Below are 16529 nucleotides of genomic sequence, written 5' to 3'. Positions count from 1 at the left end.
GGTTCAGCAAATAGAGTATATGGCCCTGTATGCTTCTGAGATGACTGAAATAAAAAAATAACTTGTCCAACATAAACCCTGTTACATGCCAGAGACCAACCACGAAAACCAGAGTTTGGATAGGCTGTATCTATGTATACCTCGAGATATTGGGCAGCTTCTGATGACAACCCAACTGTTACAGCAGCTAGGCCAATCAAGCCACCCTATACGAAGACAGCAGGCATATGCTCTGATGCTATCAATATAAGTCAACCAAGCTAAGTAACTAGCGAATTGCTGCGAGAAACCCAAAGAGGTTTTCCACAAGAACTGACCTTCCGATGATTCGCTTGAGGTGATTTTGCAAATTCCTTGATCAACATCTCGATAATTTTCGAGATCTTCTCATGATCTGCCGCAGCAGCTAGACCTTTCACAATCCCCTCGAGCTACAAAAGACGCAAATAATCATCTCAGACAACGGAAGTGTTAAGAGACAAGCGAATTTGCTCGAAATCGAAGCAAAAGATCGCGAGCCAAAAACCCCTAGACATCGAAATACCACGGAGGAAGAAAGAAGGAAACCGGATTGAAACCTCAAGAGCCGCATTCTTCCGCTTCTCATACAGCTTGTCGGAAAGGTTGCGATGAACAGCCGCCGGAATGGCAGAAAGAGCGTCTGACATTTCGGGAGAAACCCAGCGAAGGAAACCAAATTATCCTTCTGAATCGTCTTCGAGGTCAGATCCCAGACTCCGACCTCCTCCAATCTTCCACTTGAAAACACAAATTCTCTCCCGACGGTCTCCAAATACTTTCGGCGATCGAAACTTGAACGATTCAACGTCAAGAGCGAAAATCAGATCTGGTCAAGAGGCAAGAAGTGAATCGAAGCGTAACAGAAGTCGATTTCAATTTCAGGAAAAACGAACTCTGATTTATTAATTAGAGGAAAGAAGTTTTGTTTTTATTTTCGTCCTCTTTTTCGATATTTCGTTTTTTCTTCGTTCGTCGAGAAGTTGAATCGTCTTGGACGATGGACTGAGATGGGGAAGTTGGAAAGTGAAGTGGCGCGTGGACGCGTGGTGCCTTAGGCAAAATGACAGATTCACCCTCCCCTCAGCAGCTCACGTTATAAAGTTCTCGGACGACGGATTCCTCTGGATAAATGGATAATTTACCTCGCTCGCCAGAACATGGGATTATTATCTGTGTCATCGTTATGAATTTAGCATTTTAACTGCAACCAGCGGGCGGAATTTTTTTTTTTTTTTTTTTTTTAATCTCCCAATCGTCATTTACCGCATAGTTAATTAAGGATGATAGTTTTTGGGCTTCTCGTCTGTTCCTTAGCCCATTAAATGAGTTAGAACTGACGGCCCAATTCCTGCCATGTGGGTTGGCATCAAGTGTTCTGCCTTTTGTGATCGTACTTGCTCATGCCTACAATTTGCCGCCACTTTCTTTGCCGAAACTCGATTTTCTCCGGTGAAAAAAAAAACGTATTCTATCTCTACTATCAATCGATTTCCTATTTGCACGACGGCGAGAATTTTGACTCAAATTGAGCTCTGTCCAATCAACAATGACGATCGATTGTCTCGTTCTCGGTAACTCTTCCGTTTTTCCTCCCTCTTTGGTTCCTCGCTTCCATTGTTAAGAGCTCTGAACAGATATGCATCACCTTGGATGCTGGCTTTGGTGTTGCAGGTGCTGGGCAAGAAGTAGGGAAGAGCTGCGTGATCGTCACCATCAACGGGAAAAGGATAATGTTTGATTGTGGGATGCACATGGGCTACGATGATCATCGGAGATTCCCAGATTTTTCTCTCCTCTCGAAAACCGGCGATTTCGATAACGCGCTCTCTTGTATCGTCATCACCCACTTGTATCGATCCATAAACCTAAAACTTTGTTTTCGTTTCCCTTTTCTTAGTTGTTTGAGATCGTAGGGATTCTAATGTGTCGCCGTTTTTCTTTAATTTTTGGATTTAGTCATTTGGATCATGTTGGTGCGCTGCCTTACTTCACGGAGGTGCGCGGATATAAAGGGCCTGTATACATGTCGGTGGGTTCAAGTGTCTTCAACATGTTCGATGAAATGCTTGACTGGCTTGTGTTTTCTGACATAAATTTATTGCTTTGTTTGGTTTTTTGTAGTACCCCACGAAGGCATTGGCTCCACTGATGCTTGAGGATTACAGGAGAGTGATGGTGGATCGAAGGGGCGAAGAAGAGCTATTCACCACCGACCATATCACGAATTGCATGAAGAAAGGTTCATGATTTGAGAATTACATCTCATTTTTGCTTGGCCTTCATTACGCATTAGTTTCATCTAATTGATGATTGGTTCTCCTTAGCTAATCAGCCTATTCTTTGTACTACCGGTCCGCGTACAGTAATTTGGTAAAAGTTAAGCCTTAGGTTTTATGAACAGCTGCTTCTGGGCGAATGAGCATATAAGTTTCTCTGTGGTCCCGTGAAGATCCATTTATGATTAGGTTAGTTGAGTTCTAGGGTTCAGTGATATTCTTTTTGTTTTGTATGATCGTGCTGTATGAGCATTGTTTCTTGGGATGTGCTTCTATAACTTGGCTTCATTGACTTGTGTTTCTGCAGTTATTGCATTGGATCTGAAGCAAACAGTTCAGGTTGATCAAGATCTTCAAATCCGTGCCTATTATGCTGGGCATGTAAGGCACTATTGTGCTCTCTGTAAACAGAGATACTTCAACTTTCTCCTTAAATTGCCTAATCTTACGCTTCTTTATGCCTGTATCCTCTAGTAAAGCCACTTGTGAAACGTTCATAAGGTCCTTGGAGCTGTGATGATTTATGCAAAGGTGGGTGATGCGGCGATTGTGTACACTGGAGATTATAATATGACTCCAGATAGACATCTAGGAGCAGCTAAAATTGACAGACTCCATTTAGATCTTCTCATAACAGAGTATGGGGAAAAAAAAACTAGAGTTTTCTTTTGGAATTGCATGATTTGTCAGTTCTGTTTTTCCTTGGGAATGAAGTTTTATGTATGTATTTGATTATGTGTTTTAGGTCCACATATGCAACTACTGTTCGAGATTCAAAATATGCACGGGAGAGAGAGTTTTTGCAAGCCGTACGTCTACCTGATGCTGTCAACTTTTGTGGATTCCATATATGTGGCTTCATAAATTCATATTAACACACACACTTTGTCGTCTTGATTTTTCTGTCAGACCTTCCTTGCACGGTTATCTTATTGTCTCATTAATAATTTAATATGCTAAGCTGACCATTTAGGTTAGGTTAAAACTCTCTTCTTTTATATTTATATCTGAGTACTTCGAAAATGACTTCCAGGTTCATAAATGTGTTGCCGGTGGAGGAAAGGCGCTGATTCCCTCATTTGCTCTTGGAAGGGCCCAGGTTTGTTTCTTTAAGAGGTTATTTATATTAGCTTTATTTGCCCCCCTTTGACTAAGTTGGATGTTTCTGTTTAATCTCCTTATGGTTGGTTGATATATCTGAAAGACGATATAAGCAGTTGAATCGACCAATGACCACGTTAAAGTAGTTTTTCCTACTTCAGCTTGGACTCATTCTGCTCGCTAGGAACTCTTGCTTTCAGTGGTTTCTCTCTATTAATTAGAACCAGAAACAGTTCAAACTTGTTCTGGATTAAAACTGCTTCCTAGTTTTCCCTCATGTTTCGCCTTTGGCAATGAAGACTATGAGATTGTGTCTTTTCCATTTTCTGTGTTGAAAATTGTCTCCGTTGCTCAGGAGCTCTGTATGTTGCTGGATGATTACTGGGAGCGTATGAACATAAAGGTTCCAATATACTTCTCAGCAGGTTTGTCGTGAAATTCTGCTGCCAAGTCAGACCAATTGAGAATGTTTTCTTCTTCAATAGAGTTCTCTGTTTCCTGATGAATAAGTGCTCCTGAGTAGCTTGTGTATATGTTTCCAGGTTTGACCATCCAAGCGAATATGTATTACAAAATGCTCCTCAGCTGGACTAGCCAGAAGGTTAAGGAGAAGTGCGCTGGGCATAATCCATTTGATTTTAAGAATGGTAAACCCACAAACTTTTGAAGTTACGGCAAGTTTCAGGAAACTGAAACAAAAAAAAAATCTTTTTTCATTTATGCATAGGAGCCAAAATTTGTTGGTGTTCCAAAAGACCCTGAACTTTGTAAACTGCGACTACTTTGCTCCTATAGACCTAGTGGAACTGTTCTGGTCCATAAAAGTACTGCTTGCGAAATATATGGGATCCTGTTTTTTTATGTCATGGTCCATATAGCTTTGTAAAGTTTGCATAAAGTTGGTGCAATGTTTTCTTTTATCCTATACTATAAATTCGGTGCCTAACTTCTAAGCATCAAATATAGTGCTCGGTTCATTTTCTCCCTCCTCCTTTGTGTTTTAGTTCTTGACATATGTGAGTCAGCATGGATTTTGTATCTTTGCATAGCATCCCATGTTCAGTTCCCAAAAAGTTTTTCAGCTCCCTTTGCTCTCTAACGGCATTTACATGCTTGTTCTGTAACCATGCTTACATGCTGCAGTTAGGGATTTTGAGCGTTCTTTTATACATGCTCCTGGTCCATGTGTTCTTTTTGCTACACCTGGGATGCTCAGTGGCGGCTTCTCGCTTGAAGTGTTCAAGCACTGGGCTCCTTCTCCATCAAACCTCATTGCCTTGCCTGGGTATTATTAACTTTCACATCCCCCTGTTCAGCTTATTGACTTTTCCAATCTTAGCTAGTCATGAATCATCCCGAATTTTAGATAGTCAGCAACTCATAGTTTCAGTCAGGTAACCCTCGTATGGATCCTGTGTTTCCAGATATTGCGTGGCTGGTACTATTGGTCATAAGTTAATGTCCGGTAAACCCACAAAGATCAATCTCGATAAAGATACCCAGATTGATGTCCGTTGCCAGGTTTGTCTCTATTTTATGTTGTTTCCCACAGGCGTCTGTTCCATCGCCCATATAAACACTACTTGGAAACTTTATGAGAAAATGGGAAAGAACTTGATATATAAAGTTGATTTTCTTTTGCTATTCTTTGCCGTGTCAGATACACCAAGTGTCTTTCAGTCCTCACACGGACGCAAAAGGAATCATGGATCTGACCAAGTTCCTCTCGCCAAGGCATGCTGTACTCGTGCATGGAGAGAAGCCCAGCATGATGTCCCTCAAGGAGAAGATCTCCTCTGAGCTTGGAATCCCCTGTTACGTCCCTGCAATCGGCGAAACGGTTTCAGTCCCTTCCACGCATTACATCAGAGCAAATGCTTCTGACATGTTCCTCAGACACTGCTCCACCCCTAACTTCAGGTTCTCTAACTCTACTCAGCTGCGTGTCATCGACCAGAGAGTTGCCGATTCGGTTTTAATGGTAGAGAATAACAAAAAGGCGAAGATTGTTCACCAAGACGAGGTCTCTGAGATGTTGCAGGAGAAGAACCATGCAGTGACTCTGGCTTTATGTTTTCCACTTAACGTGAAGGGGATCACGGATCTTGATCTGATCAAACGGCTGTCTGAGAAGATCTCGGAGACACTATCTGGATCTGAGATCCAAGAATCTGGGAACTGTTTGCAAGTTGGATCTTTCAGAGCCTCAGTGTGTCCGAACGAGAACTGCTCGCATAGAAGAGGGGTAAGGTCTAGTGAGTCTGTGTTCTTGTGCTGCAGTTGGTCTGTTTCAGATTTGGAGCTTGGTTGGCAAATCATCAGTGCAATAAAACACAACCCTTGATCCTACAATCTTGGGAATTGTATCCAATATTCACCTGAAAGGTTGACTAACATATGTTTACTGTATCTAAATTACGTTGGAATAACTGGGAAGGAAAAGTTCAGTTTCTAATTTAAAACCTCAAATATGTTTATTTGAATTCTTTTACTTGGAATTTGCTATCGTTTGGTTACAAAGTTGAATTGATTCGTCTTTCTCATAAATTTTATTCAAATATTATTTTTATGGTAAACTAGGTTTTATTTGACGAAAAAGAAAAAGATACTATTGGTTCGTACGGAATCACGGTTAAAGAAATGAAACCAGTCACATTTTAGCGCCAGCCAATTGCCGGAAAAGAAGTCAAAGGTGATTAAATTAATCTAATACGTGATTTGACTTAATTAATCACGCAACTTATCTAATCGTATTTTAGAGTTTAATTAACCGCGATCTATCCGATCTTTTCTCCGACATTTGGAAGGAAAGAGAAGCAATCAGGCATCCATGTTATCTTCATTAGAGTCAACGGCGGCGCGTGATGGACACACGCCGCTTCTACGCACGCGCCACGGCAGAGGATCTCCGGCGCGGCCGACCGCTCTCGCCGTTCTACTCGGTCGAATTACCGGCCATCGCGCGCCGGAGATGCTGGTGAGGGAGACGGCGGCGCGTGCGTTGGAGGAGCGACGCGCGGATTGGGGATACTCGAGGCCTGTGGTCGCTGTGGATATCATGTGGAATGCGGCTCTGGTGATGGCATCGGTGGTGGTGCTCGTCTTCACGGACGATGAGAGGCCTAACACTCCGATTAGGGTTTGGATCTGTGGCTACGCGTTGCAGTGCTTGGTCCACGTGGTGTTGGTGTGGTCGGAGTACCGCAGAAGGAACACGAGGCGGAGAAGTGGGGATCTGGAGGCAGGACAAGGTGCCGATCAGTTGGAGAGTGTCATCTACAGTGAGGATGAAGAAGGTGGTGGTTCCAGCGATTATGGAGGCTCATCTCAGTACAGGTTGGTTCTTCATCTGTTGACGAGTAGAGTAGAGGTTTTGTGATGCTGCAGGATTGTCTTCGCTTCATTTCCGTGAATTACTTTGGTACATTGAAGAAGTGTGTATCTATATGGCCACCTAAGGATGGTATCGGTATCTTATGATGGTTCTTTGTGATTTCTATGTGCGATCATGATGAATGTTATTACAGTTTCTCAAAAAGATTGGAGTGGATAAACACGGTTTTGTCATTGGTGTGGTGGATAATTGGATTCTATTGGGTTGTGGCCGGTGGAGATATGCTTCTGAAGGAGGCTCCTGGCTTGTACTGGTAAGTTTCATCACATCACAAGTTCTTTCTCTGCATAATTACTAAACGTGACTTGTCTTTCTCCATTGCTATCATCAGGTTGGTCGTGGTTTTTCTAGCGATCGATGTGTTGTTCGTTGTGCTCTGCGCTGTTTTGGCTTGCCTTATCGGAATAGCTCTCTGTTGCTGCCTTCCCTGCATAATCGTCATTCTCTATTCCGTTGCAGGAACGGTACGAACACAAGAACACTTGCAGCCCCCCTAACACACAGGATTTCGAAAGGCTTGTAAAAAAAAAAGCTTTTGTGGGTTTAAACAGGAAGGGGTGTCGGATGCAGATCTCAGTGTCCTCCCTGTGTATAGATTTCAGGCTTTGAACGATAACGAGAGATACATCGCGGGAGCCGGGAAAATGGTTCCTACTGAGACCAATGTATTGTACTTAGCTACTGAACGGACTCTCCTTCCGGAGGATGCGGTAAGCCATCATCATCATCATCATCATCTCGTGATCAAAGTTTTTCAAGGAATTGGATAAATGAGGAACATTTCCAATCCATTGTTGTGATTCAGAATTGTTGCATATGTCTGAGCTCATACGAAGAAGGGTCAGAGCTGCATGGGCTTCCGTGCAACCACCATTTCCATTCAACGTGCATAGCGAAATGGCTGAAGATGAGACCAACCTGTCCTCTCTGCAAATACAACATCCTCAAAGGTACCACTGATGAAACCTGAACTCAATCAACACGAATTCAACATTCAAATTCATCCCTCGGTTTGTTCTTGTTCATACTCTGAGTGACTAGTAGTATCATATGATGATATCGTACATGTTCTTTGTGAGACATCCATGTTCCTGAATAGTAGACCGTAAAGCATAGAAGGTCTTTTATTGAACCATCTCCTCTCCTCCGGGGATGGGGCCATGCAGCCCTCTGCCTCAGAAGCTTCACCGCCTTCCCTCTCTTCCTGTTTCCCCAACGCCACCAACGCTCTTTTTCATACATGCGAATCTTCCATATGTATTTGGAGAACTAAGTCTTGGTAAGTTCAGCATTAATCCCAAAAGGTTGAAAATAAGAATCGGTTTAGGCTCGCGGAATTAATCCCAAGAGGTGGAATATAAGAAGTAATCCGAGAACGTGGAGAGTAAGAATCCATCACTTGTGCTTGACAAACCATGTTGTTTTTAACCATAATTCTTTCTAGATAAATTATACAAGAATAGTAAAACTTCAATTTCTAGATTTAAATATCAATATAAATAAACATAAATGATGGGTTGGTGTTTTCTATACTTTTTAGACTTGTAAATTTCAATTGGTCATGGATCTTAATGGGCCGTCTTATTTATTATTAAGCCCATATTTAAACAATTGATTCGCAAGAGTTTTATATTGGGCCACGACAAGGCATATGTTCATCCACGTGGGATGCGATGGTTGGTCGAGGCAGCAAATCCCACGCGGGATACCACTCCGCCGCATGAACAGCAATACGGCTTGCCTTCGAGGGGGGACATTTCCCACGACCTGAGCAATAGGGCTTTCTGAGTTCGTGTCTTTGGTACTTGTTGGATAGATTCTTTTTTTGATTGAAGGCTTCGAGGTTGCGCAGATGGATGACATGAAAGATAAGCTAAAGGGTTTCATGAAAAAAGTCAATCTGTCTTCTTCCTCCGGCAAATTCAAAGGCCAAGGTCGAGTTCTCGGTTCTTCTACCTCCGGACCCGGTGGCCCGATTCAGTCCAGGTATAACCCCACCCAAGCTCCGAATCCTAGACCCAAGCCCACTCCTTCTCCAACGTCTTCCTCTGTAGTTTCGTCGAATTCGGCATCGGCACCTTTGCCTGAGAAGACCCTAATCACCGATCAACAGAAACCCGGATCTCCCAGATACACCGATCCGGATCCGGATCGCAAGCCGCAGGACGGGTTTGACCCTTATGGCTCCCTTATCACGTCTTCGAAGAGATCTCAAAATGGGTATTCACTGAATACGTTCGAGTGCCCGATCTGTGGAAGTTCTTTCACGTCGGAGGAAGATGTGTCTGTTCACGTGGAAAACTGTCTCATCAGTGGCAATGGAGACAACTGTTCGTCTGTGAACGAGGGTAGCGCGAATGAGAACAAGTCCGAGGTTCAGAATCTCGTCGCGGTCTATCTATCCAGCAAGCCGCCGGAGAGCGCGGTTGATGTGGTTCTTAGACTGCTGAAGAACATTGTGAAAGAACCCGAGATTGCCAAGTTCAGGAAGATTAGATTAAGCAATCCTAAGATTAAGGAAGCCATAGGGGAAGTACCCGGAGGGATTGAGCTTCTCGAGTTTGTCGGATTCGAGTTGAAAGAGGAAGCTGGAGAGATGTGTGCGGTGATGGAGGTTCCGGACGATGACCGTGTACAGTTGGTCAATAAGGCAAAATGGGTATTCACTGAATACGTTCGAGTGCCCGATCTGTGGAAGTTCTTTCACGTCGGAGGAAGATGTGTCTGTTCACGTGGAAAACTGTCTCATCAGTGGCAATGGAGACAACTGTTCGTCTGTGAACGAGGGTAGCGCGAATGAGAACAAGTCCGAGGTTCAGAATCTCGTCGCGGTCTATCTATCCAGCAAGCCGCCGGAGAGCGCGGTTGATGTGGTTCTTAGACTGCTGAAGAACATTGTGAAAGAACCCGAGATTGCCAAGTTCAGGAAGATTAGATTAAGCAATCCTAAGATTAAGGAAGCCATAGGGGAAGTACCCGGAGGGATTGAGCTTCTCGAGTTTGTCGGATTCGAGTTGAAAGAGGAAGCTGGAGAGATGTGTGCGGTGATGGAGGTTCCGGACGATGACCGTGTACAGTTGGTCAATAAGGTTGTCGGATTACTGGAACAAAGAAAGGTAGAGGTGTCTAAGAAGGATGAGAATTCTGAATCTTCAGCTCCGGTTGTTGTTGCAGAGGTTCCTGCGAAGCCGAAGAATATCGATAGACAGGTAAATTGCTTTATAATTATTTATGTGTATGTTTCTGCTCTGTTAAAGTGGAGCCATTTCTCTGGTAATTCTGGTGAATTGTTATCGGCATTCATCCTAATGATGATTTTCAAAGTAAAGCATGTGACTTTTGGGATCTTTCTTTCGCCTCTGCACTTGGGCGGATTCTAGATTCGGGTTTTCTTCTCGGTGCCTGAAAGTGTAGCAGCGAGAATAGAGCTGCCGGATTCGTTCTACAGCCTCTCAGCCGAAGAAGTGAAGAGGGAAGCAGAGATGAGGAGGAAAAAAATGGCAGAATCCCAGCTGTTGATCCCCAAGTCGTTCAAGGAAAAGCAGGCAAAAGCGGCTAGAAAGAGATATAAGAGAACCATAATCAGAGTTCAATTCCCTGATGGGGTGGTCCTTCAAGGCGTTTTTGCTCCATGGGAGCCCACTACGGCCCTCTACGAGGTCACTCTCCTTTTATCATATGAATCTTAATACTCGCCATTATTTGAGTGTCTTCTGTTGATTCATGCAATGACCATTTGAAGTTTCTTCTTTAGGCCAGAATGGCAATTCAAATACTCAACTTTCTCAAGCATACGTTTGAGGCATCATCATCTTTCTTGCCTGCATTTGCATCTAGAAACTCAATCTATCAGCACCTATAGTATAGAGGTTTTATGCAAGAGCATGCATTAGAGCTATTGAGATTAAGGTTTTGAACGCAAGTGGCATCGGTTTCTCCTTGACAGTTTGTGAGCTCGGCTCTGAAGGAACCCAGTTTGCAGTTCGAGCTTCTGGACCCTGTCCTGGTGAGGAGGCGCGTGATTCCCCATTCCACTCCGCATGGACAGAACCCAAGAACCTTAGAAGACGAAGAGTTGGTTCCGGCTGCTTTGATCAAGTTCAGGCCGATGGAGACCGACTCTCTTCTATTCACAGGTCTCTCGAATGAGCTCCTTGAGATCAGCGAACCCCTCGGCAGTAATTCAGCCTGAGGCGAAACGTTGCCTATTACTGACATCATTTCAAGTGTTTGATGCATTGTTACACTGTAAATAAGTGGAACTCGGAAGGACATATTGTCAGCTCTGGTTTGGTGATTGTATGCCCATCTCTCCCTGTCTTTTTTCACCTTGAAACGTTCATCATTTAAAGTGAAGAGATTTGATCCCTTTCTTCTTCTTACTCCACCAACCGGTGAATGTCAATAGTCTACAAACTCGGAGCAAAATGGGCCGTCGGTGAGCTTAAAAAGGAGAGAGAGAGAGAGAGAGAGAGAACTGGGCCTGCAGTAAAAACGAAAATTTTCTCGGGAAAAAAAAAACCCAAGTGCATCGATGACCGTTGCTTGCGGCCTTGGTCCTGATAATTAGTATCATCAAAATTAATTAATGCATAGAATAATCACACACACATATTTAGAAAAATAAAAAATGCATCGGTGACCGTTGAACTGAATCTACCTCCTCCTTGTAAACTGTCAAATTATTTTCTCCTGCCATTAAAACGCTGTCACGAGAGAGAAACAAAACTTTAAAAGAGAAGGTTACTGACAAAAACAATTTACAAACCTAGTTTAGAAATGTATTTCACGACTCTATAATGTTAATGTATATTGATCCCAATAAAAAATAATAATAAATTTTTTTTGTTCGTATCTTTCGTTTGCCTGAATAGATTCAGAGTCAGGACAGACCACTCAGACAAAAGATGTTTCATCATATTATTTTCTTTATGTTTTTTTACAATTAATTAGCGATTTACTTTTCCGTAATATTTTTTTTTCAATTTAAAGCTCTCATTGAATATTAGCTATTATATTGGGTTTAACCATTATTTAGAATTACTAAACCCTACAAAAAAAATGTTTTAAACAACTTCATCAGGCTTCAGTTTTATCTTTTTCTTATTTCCTCATCATCGCTCTCGGATTCTCTCTCTCTCTCTCTCTCTCTCTCTCTCTCTCTCTCTCTCTCTCAAAGACACCCCCCACCCTTTACCCTGAAAATATCGAATAAATTTATTGGCGAGATTTTGTGTCGTGGGTCACTTGGCTTCTTCGAGCGCTGTCTTGTTCGTATGGTTCTGAAGAGACTTTGATTCCAGGGTCCATCAATGGCTGCCCTTCTTTTCCTTCTCGTCTTCCTCTCTTCTGCCTCCGCTCTCTCTGAAGGTACGCTTCTCTTGTATACTTTTCAACTAACAGTTTCTTCTTTAGCTATACGCACTCCACATTGATTAGAAAATATCCTGACCCGTCGGGTTTTTCTCCAATGTTCAAAGGCGTCGTCTTTTTGTTATTTCCGGAACAGAAATTGCTTCTCTTCACTTGAGTTATCACTCCATTGTTCAGCTGTAGATGCTTACTTGATGTTGTTCCTTCCAAAAATATGATTGGGTTTCTAACTTTATGTTTGGGAGACCCGAGTTCCCTTTTTTTTTTTCCATCTTTCACCTTTAATGGGAATCTCAAAGAATGGGTGTTGCATTCCAGCTCACATTTGCAGTACTCTGCGAACTGGGTCTTACTATTTGGACTAAAATACCCTCAGTATTAGGTCTTTGGCTTAACCCAGAGACCTGCTTCCAAGGGTAATGTTGACACTTTGCACCAGCAAGTGAAGCACTTGGATTCTCACTTGTATCTTGGAAGATGTAGAGAGTTGCGTATGAAAGGGATCTTGACACCCTTGACTAATATATCAATGATGTATCTGCCTTTGTAGCAATCTTTAATATTTGGCCATAACCAGTAAGCATATAATGGTACGGGAATCTTAACGGCTATGGCAGCCTCTCTTTGCCCATTTACATTTCTTGCGCTCTCTCTTATTTTGTGTATCGGTTAAGTGCGAATAGTTGTGATAAAACCAGATTCAGATCTTTGGATTTTTCAGTATTTTGAGAGAGAAAGAAAACCAGTACTCAGGGAAAGAATCGGAATAAATGTATCATTGTTTACACGTTTTCCATCAGGGTTCTTGGAAGCAATTATGCCACTTTCTAAGTCAGGAATCGGTGAATCCTTAACGTTGTTGTCATTGTCAGATGCTTTCGTAGGTGTAAACATTGGTACGGACCTCACAGACATGCCTAGTCCCACCCAAGTGGTTGCTCTTCTCAAAACACAGAACATTCGCCACGTCCGGCTCTATGACGCTGACCGTGCAATGCTCTTAGCCCTCGCCAACACTGGCATTGAGGTCATTGTCTCCGTCCCCAATGACCAACTCCTCGGGATTGGCCAGTCAAACGCAACCGCAGCCAACTGGGTCACGAGAAATGTTGCAGCCTATGTCCCGGCCACCAATATAACTGCTGTTGCGGTTGGGTCAGAGGTTCTCACGACAGTTCCAAATGCAGCCCCTGTCCTTGTCTCGGCCCTCAAGTATCTCCAGTCGGCTCTTGTTGCGGCCAATCTTGACCGTCAGATCAAAGTTTCGACCCCTCATTCTTCTTCCATCATTCTTGATTCTTTTCCACCGTCACAGGCGTTCTTCAACAAAACTTGGGAGCCAGTAATAGTGCCTCTCCTGAAGTTTCTGCAGTCTACAGGATCGTATCTGATGCTCAACGTTTACCCTTACTACGACTACGTTCAATCCAATGGCGTGATTCCTCTGGATTATGCACTTTTCCGCCCTCTCCAGGTATGTCAATTTTTTCATTTAGAAAAAGAAAAATCCGAAACAATTGCTCCAATCTTTTTATTTTCTTGTTTGGATCACCTAAAGGCCAACAAAGAAGCTGTGGATGCCAACACTTTGTTGCACTACACCAACGTCTTTGATGCGGTGGTGGATGCAGCCTACTTTGCAATGTTATATCTAAACTTCACCAACGTTCCAATTGTGGTAACTGAATCTGGATGGCCCTCAAAGGGTGGTCCGTCTGAACGGGATGCCACTACTGACAACGCTAACACTTACAACAGCAACCTGATCGGACACGTTCTCAACAACACTGGAACTCCTAAACACCCGGGGATCGCTGTTAGCACCTATCTCTACGAGCTCTACAATGAGGATTCACGTCCTGGACCTGTTTCCGAGCAGAATTGGGGACTCTTCTACTCAAATGGAACGCCCGTTTATGAGTTGCGTTTGGCAGGTGCTGGAACAGTACTGGCCAATGACACGACTAACCAGACGTTTTGTGTTGCCAAGGAAAGCGTTGATAAGAAGATGCTTCAGGCCGCCTTGGACTGGGCCTGCGGTCCCGGCAAAGTCGACTGCTCGCCGTTGCTGCAGGGTGAGCCGTGTTATGTGCCGGACAGCGTGGTTGCGCATTCGTCTTATGCGTTTAACGCTTATTATCAGAAGATGGCTAAGTCTCCAGGAAGTTGTGATTTCAAGGGAGTGGCAACTGTCACCTCTACTGATCCAAGTATGTACACTTTATCTCCTTACCCTCAAGTCTTGTTGTTGCTTTAGACCATTGATCCGCTTCATCACTGCAAATGGGTCTTTTTTGGGGTGTGCTCTGTTTTGCAGGCCATGGCTCGTGCGTTTTCCCTGGAAGGTGCTTTTTTTTTCCCCGCAAAAGACTCAAACTTTACGTTTATCTTGTTCGTGTAATCATATCTGCAATAAAATCTCCAAGTTATTTCTTTATCGTGGGCAGTTCCGGCAGAAATGGGACGCACGGAAACACCACGGCACATGCGCCTTCGGCAAACTCTTCCACCTCCGGCTGCCTCCCCCGGTTCAATCACCACTGCCCGTCTTTTGCTAACTCTGCGGTTCTCGTTCTTCTGCTCATCATTGCCCCAGTGTTCTTGTAGAGGACTCAATTCTTCTTTCGTTTTATTTTTTCTTGCGAGTGTTTCTGGAACAGTGGGATAAAAGAACCCCCGGGTGTTGTACTATTGTGTACCCAATTTTGTTCTGATGCTCTCCTTAACCGGAGGTCTCTTGGGGTAGTAGCTCTTAGATTTCAGGGGTATATAGTAATCAGTCACAGTTCCAGTGAGCTGAACATTCGATTCTTTTAATTTTTGCCATGAGTCGAGTTCTTGTCATGTTTCTTGGATCTGCTGCATCTGTTGTGGATTCGGATCCGTAACATGATGACCGCCTTCCTTGTGTTGCATTCAAGTAAAAACAAAAACAAAAAGATGCAATAATGCCTACAGATTTACCATTCAAAGTCATCATACATGGCACTAGGAGCAAGTTGACAAGCCTCACATACAAACAAAGACTGATCGGCCATGGCAGTAGGAGCAAGCTGCTGGTGAGAAGAGCAGTAGGGTTTATTGCAGAAGCTGCATTTAGGAAGAAGAAGAAGCCAGCAGTCAAGGCAGAGAACGTCACCGCATACAGTTTCTTCAACCTCTGCGTCTGATCCAACAACGCACACACCACACTCCACGCATCTTTGGATGCAAAACCTGCATCCTTTGCACCCTCTGTCTTTCCTTTGCTCCATCTTAAAGACAACAAAAAAAAAAGGAAAATTCCTTCAAATTTCACAAACATCAGCTGTGTAAATAAGAAAGACAAGTGCATTCTCAATTCACTCACACAAGACTGCCGTGAGCAAGGTGGAATCATCCTGACTTGGTCGCATTTGGGACAGACGTCTACGTCGATGGCTGAAGGCGGAAGGTAACTACGGATTACTGAGAGATGATCTTTGGTAAATCCATAGATGCCGTCCACGTGAAGGGTCTCTAGTTTATGGTTGTTCTTGGTTAGGATTTGAACCGCTATGACGATCCCTTCTGGAGTTAAGCCTGTGCAACCCTTCACAATCATCTGAAAAAATTTCCAGAAGATGATAAACAAGATTCCGGTGAAGAAGACATCATTAGCGGACAAAAGGTACAAAATTCCTAGTATAGCCCTGACTAAAACCTTCGGAAAGTTCTACACTTTGCACTATTCAAAAAAAGTTGCAACCTTTAAGCTTTTTTCCGGATCTGGATTGTTCCAAACAGACTTAATTCTTTCATCAATCGATGTTCTTGGGACAGAACGCAGATACACGGTGAACAGAATAAATACCGTGGTGATAAGAGGATTGGCGTCCACCACACGTCGAAGCCCCTCGTCCGTAATCCTCGGACACTGCCGGAGAATCAGAGTCGTCAGCTTTCCGGCGGCTCTGGAAGTGATATCCGACAGAATCTCATCAGAGAGACGTGGGCTGAGCGGAGCATCCACAACGATGTTTGCCCACAAAGCAGTTTCGTGTCTGATGGAGTTTCTGAGTGATTGGCAAAGGCGGCTCATGCTCAGAACTTCGTACACAGAAGGAAGGTACTGAAGAACGATCTGTAAAACCTCGAGAACTGATCTCCATTGTTCTTCTTCTCCTCCGTCGTTTGGCTTTCTCATTTTTTGTCTCTCGTTCTTTTCGTCTTTCCCCGTTCCTTTTATCTCCTCTTGTTCCCTCTTTTCTTATTCGATAAGCAATGAAACAGAGCCACTCGACACAGGCTCTGTAACAGAAAATATCCATCTCAATTATCAGCGAAAAAATGTTATCCTTAATTAAGGTATTATTTTCTTGTTTGATTGCTTTGGACCAAAATGT

General features: G+C 43.4%; 6 protein-coding genes across 11 annotated transcripts in view; 4 read left to right on the top strand and 2 right to left on the bottom strand.

The window, feature by feature from the left end:
• Nucleotides 1-1017, bottom strand: part of LOC104805083 (protein VAC14 homolog) — a 6174-nt gene extending 5157 nt beyond the window's left edge. The window contains exons 1-3 of one of the 2 annotated variants that reach the window (XM_010529503.1): nt 579-1017; nt 318-431; nt 141-206 (exon numbers count right to left, since the gene is read on the bottom strand). In XM_010529503.1, the coding sequence (XP_010527805.1) occupies nt 141-206; nt 318-431; nt 579-668 (270 nt within the window). In that variant the 5' untranslated portion in view covers nt 669-1017. Of the gene's footprint in view, nt 1-140; nt 207-317; nt 432-567 lie in introns of both variants that reach the window. The other variant, XM_010529504.2, reaches the window with a different exon arrangement.
• Nucleotides 1018-1413: 396 nt separating this feature from the next.
• On the top strand, nt 1414-5867 carry LOC104805082 (cleavage and polyadenylation specificity factor subunit 3-II). Of its 2 annotated transcripts, XM_010529501.2 has the most exons (13): nt 1414-1592; nt 1693-1870; nt 1978-2050; nt 2143-2260; nt 2605-2678; nt 2799-2935; nt 3043-3106; nt 3331-3396; nt 3754-3823; nt 3941-4045; nt 4542-4683; nt 4823-4919; nt 5059-5867. In XM_010529501.2, exons 1-13 carry the CDS (start codon nt 1568-1570, stop codon nt 5740-5742), a joined length of 1833 nt encoding a protein of 610 aa, XP_010527803.1. In that variant the 5' UTR covers nt 1414-1567; the 3' UTR covers nt 5743-5867. The 2 variants fall into 2 exon arrangements, with proteins under 2 accessions (XP_010527803.1, XP_010527804.1); XM_010529502.1 differs by lacking the exons at nt 1414-1592; nt 1693-1870 and having other exon boundaries at nt 1978-2046.
• A 306-nt stretch (nt 5868-6173) lies between these two features.
• On the top strand, nt 6174-7924 carry LOC104805080 (E3 ubiquitin protein ligase RIE1). Of its 2 annotated transcripts, XM_010529495.1 has the most exons (5): nt 6175-6734; nt 6926-7045; nt 7124-7256; nt 7344-7502; nt 7598-7924. In XM_010529495.1, the coding sequence occupies exons 1-5, from the start codon at nt 6229-6231 to the stop codon at nt 7760-7762; spliced, it is 1083 nt and encodes a 360-aa protein (XP_010527797.1). In that variant the 5' UTR covers nt 6175-6228; the 3' UTR covers nt 7763-7924. The 2 variants fall into 2 exon arrangements, with proteins under 2 accessions (XP_019057125.1, XP_010527797.1); XM_019201580.1 differs by lacking the exon at nt 7598-7924 and having other exon boundaries at nt 6174-6734; nt 7388-7496.
• Nucleotides 7925-8199: 275 nt separating this feature from the next.
• LOC104805081 (plant UBX domain-containing protein 2) lies at nt 8200-11161 on the top strand. 3 transcript variants are annotated; one of them, XM_010529496.1, is made up of 4 exons: nt 8200-9012; nt 9452-10001; nt 10173-10451; nt 10739-11161. In XM_010529496.1, exons 1-4 carry the CDS (start codon nt 8645-8647, stop codon nt 10982-10984), a joined length of 1443 nt encoding a protein of 480 aa, XP_010527798.1. In that variant the 5' UTR covers nt 8200-8644; the 3' UTR covers nt 10985-11161. The 3 variants fall into 3 exon arrangements, with proteins under 3 accessions (XP_010527798.1, XP_010527802.1, XP_010527800.1); XM_010529500.1 differs by having other exon boundaries at nt 8200-9159; nt 9584-10001; XM_010529498.1 differs by having other exon boundaries at nt 8200-9442; nt 9882-10001.
• A 759-nt stretch (nt 11162-11920) lies between these two features.
• LOC104805078 (glucan endo-1,3-beta-glucosidase 3) lies at nt 11921-14982 on the top strand. Its single transcript, XM_010529493.2, has 5 exons — nt 11921-12162; nt 13038-13639; nt 13724-14375; nt 14483-14510; nt 14613-14982. The coding sequence occupies exons 1-5, from the start codon at nt 12105-12107 to the stop codon at nt 14770-14772; spliced, it is 1500 nt and encodes a 499-aa protein (XP_010527795.1). The 5' UTR covers nt 11921-12104; the 3' UTR covers nt 14773-14982.
• Nucleotides 14983-15086: 104 nt separating this feature from the next.
• On the bottom strand, nt 15087-16468 carry LOC104805077 (F-box protein SKIP28). Its single transcript, XM_010529492.1, has 3 exons — nt 15998-16468; nt 15515-15748; nt 15087-15419 (listed from the first exon to the last, which is right to left on the bottom strand). The coding sequence occupies exons 1-3, from the start codon at nt 16328-16330 to the stop codon at nt 15126-15128; spliced, it is 861 nt and encodes a 286-aa protein (XP_010527794.1). The 5' UTR covers nt 16331-16468; the 3' UTR covers nt 15087-15125.
• Nucleotides 16469-16529: the final 61 nt, after the last annotated feature.

Source organism: Tarenaya hassleriana, unplaced genomic scaffold (genome assembly GCF_000463585.1).
Source record: "Tarenaya hassleriana unplaced genomic scaffold, ASM46358v1 Cleome11, whole genome shotgun sequence".
NCBI classification, from domain to species: domain Eukaryota; kingdom Viridiplantae; phylum Streptophyta; class Magnoliopsida; order Brassicales; family Cleomaceae; genus Tarenaya; species Tarenaya hassleriana.
The sequence above is the reverse complement of the archived record's forward strand: the minus strand, read 5'-3'. Positions and strand labels throughout refer to the sequence as shown.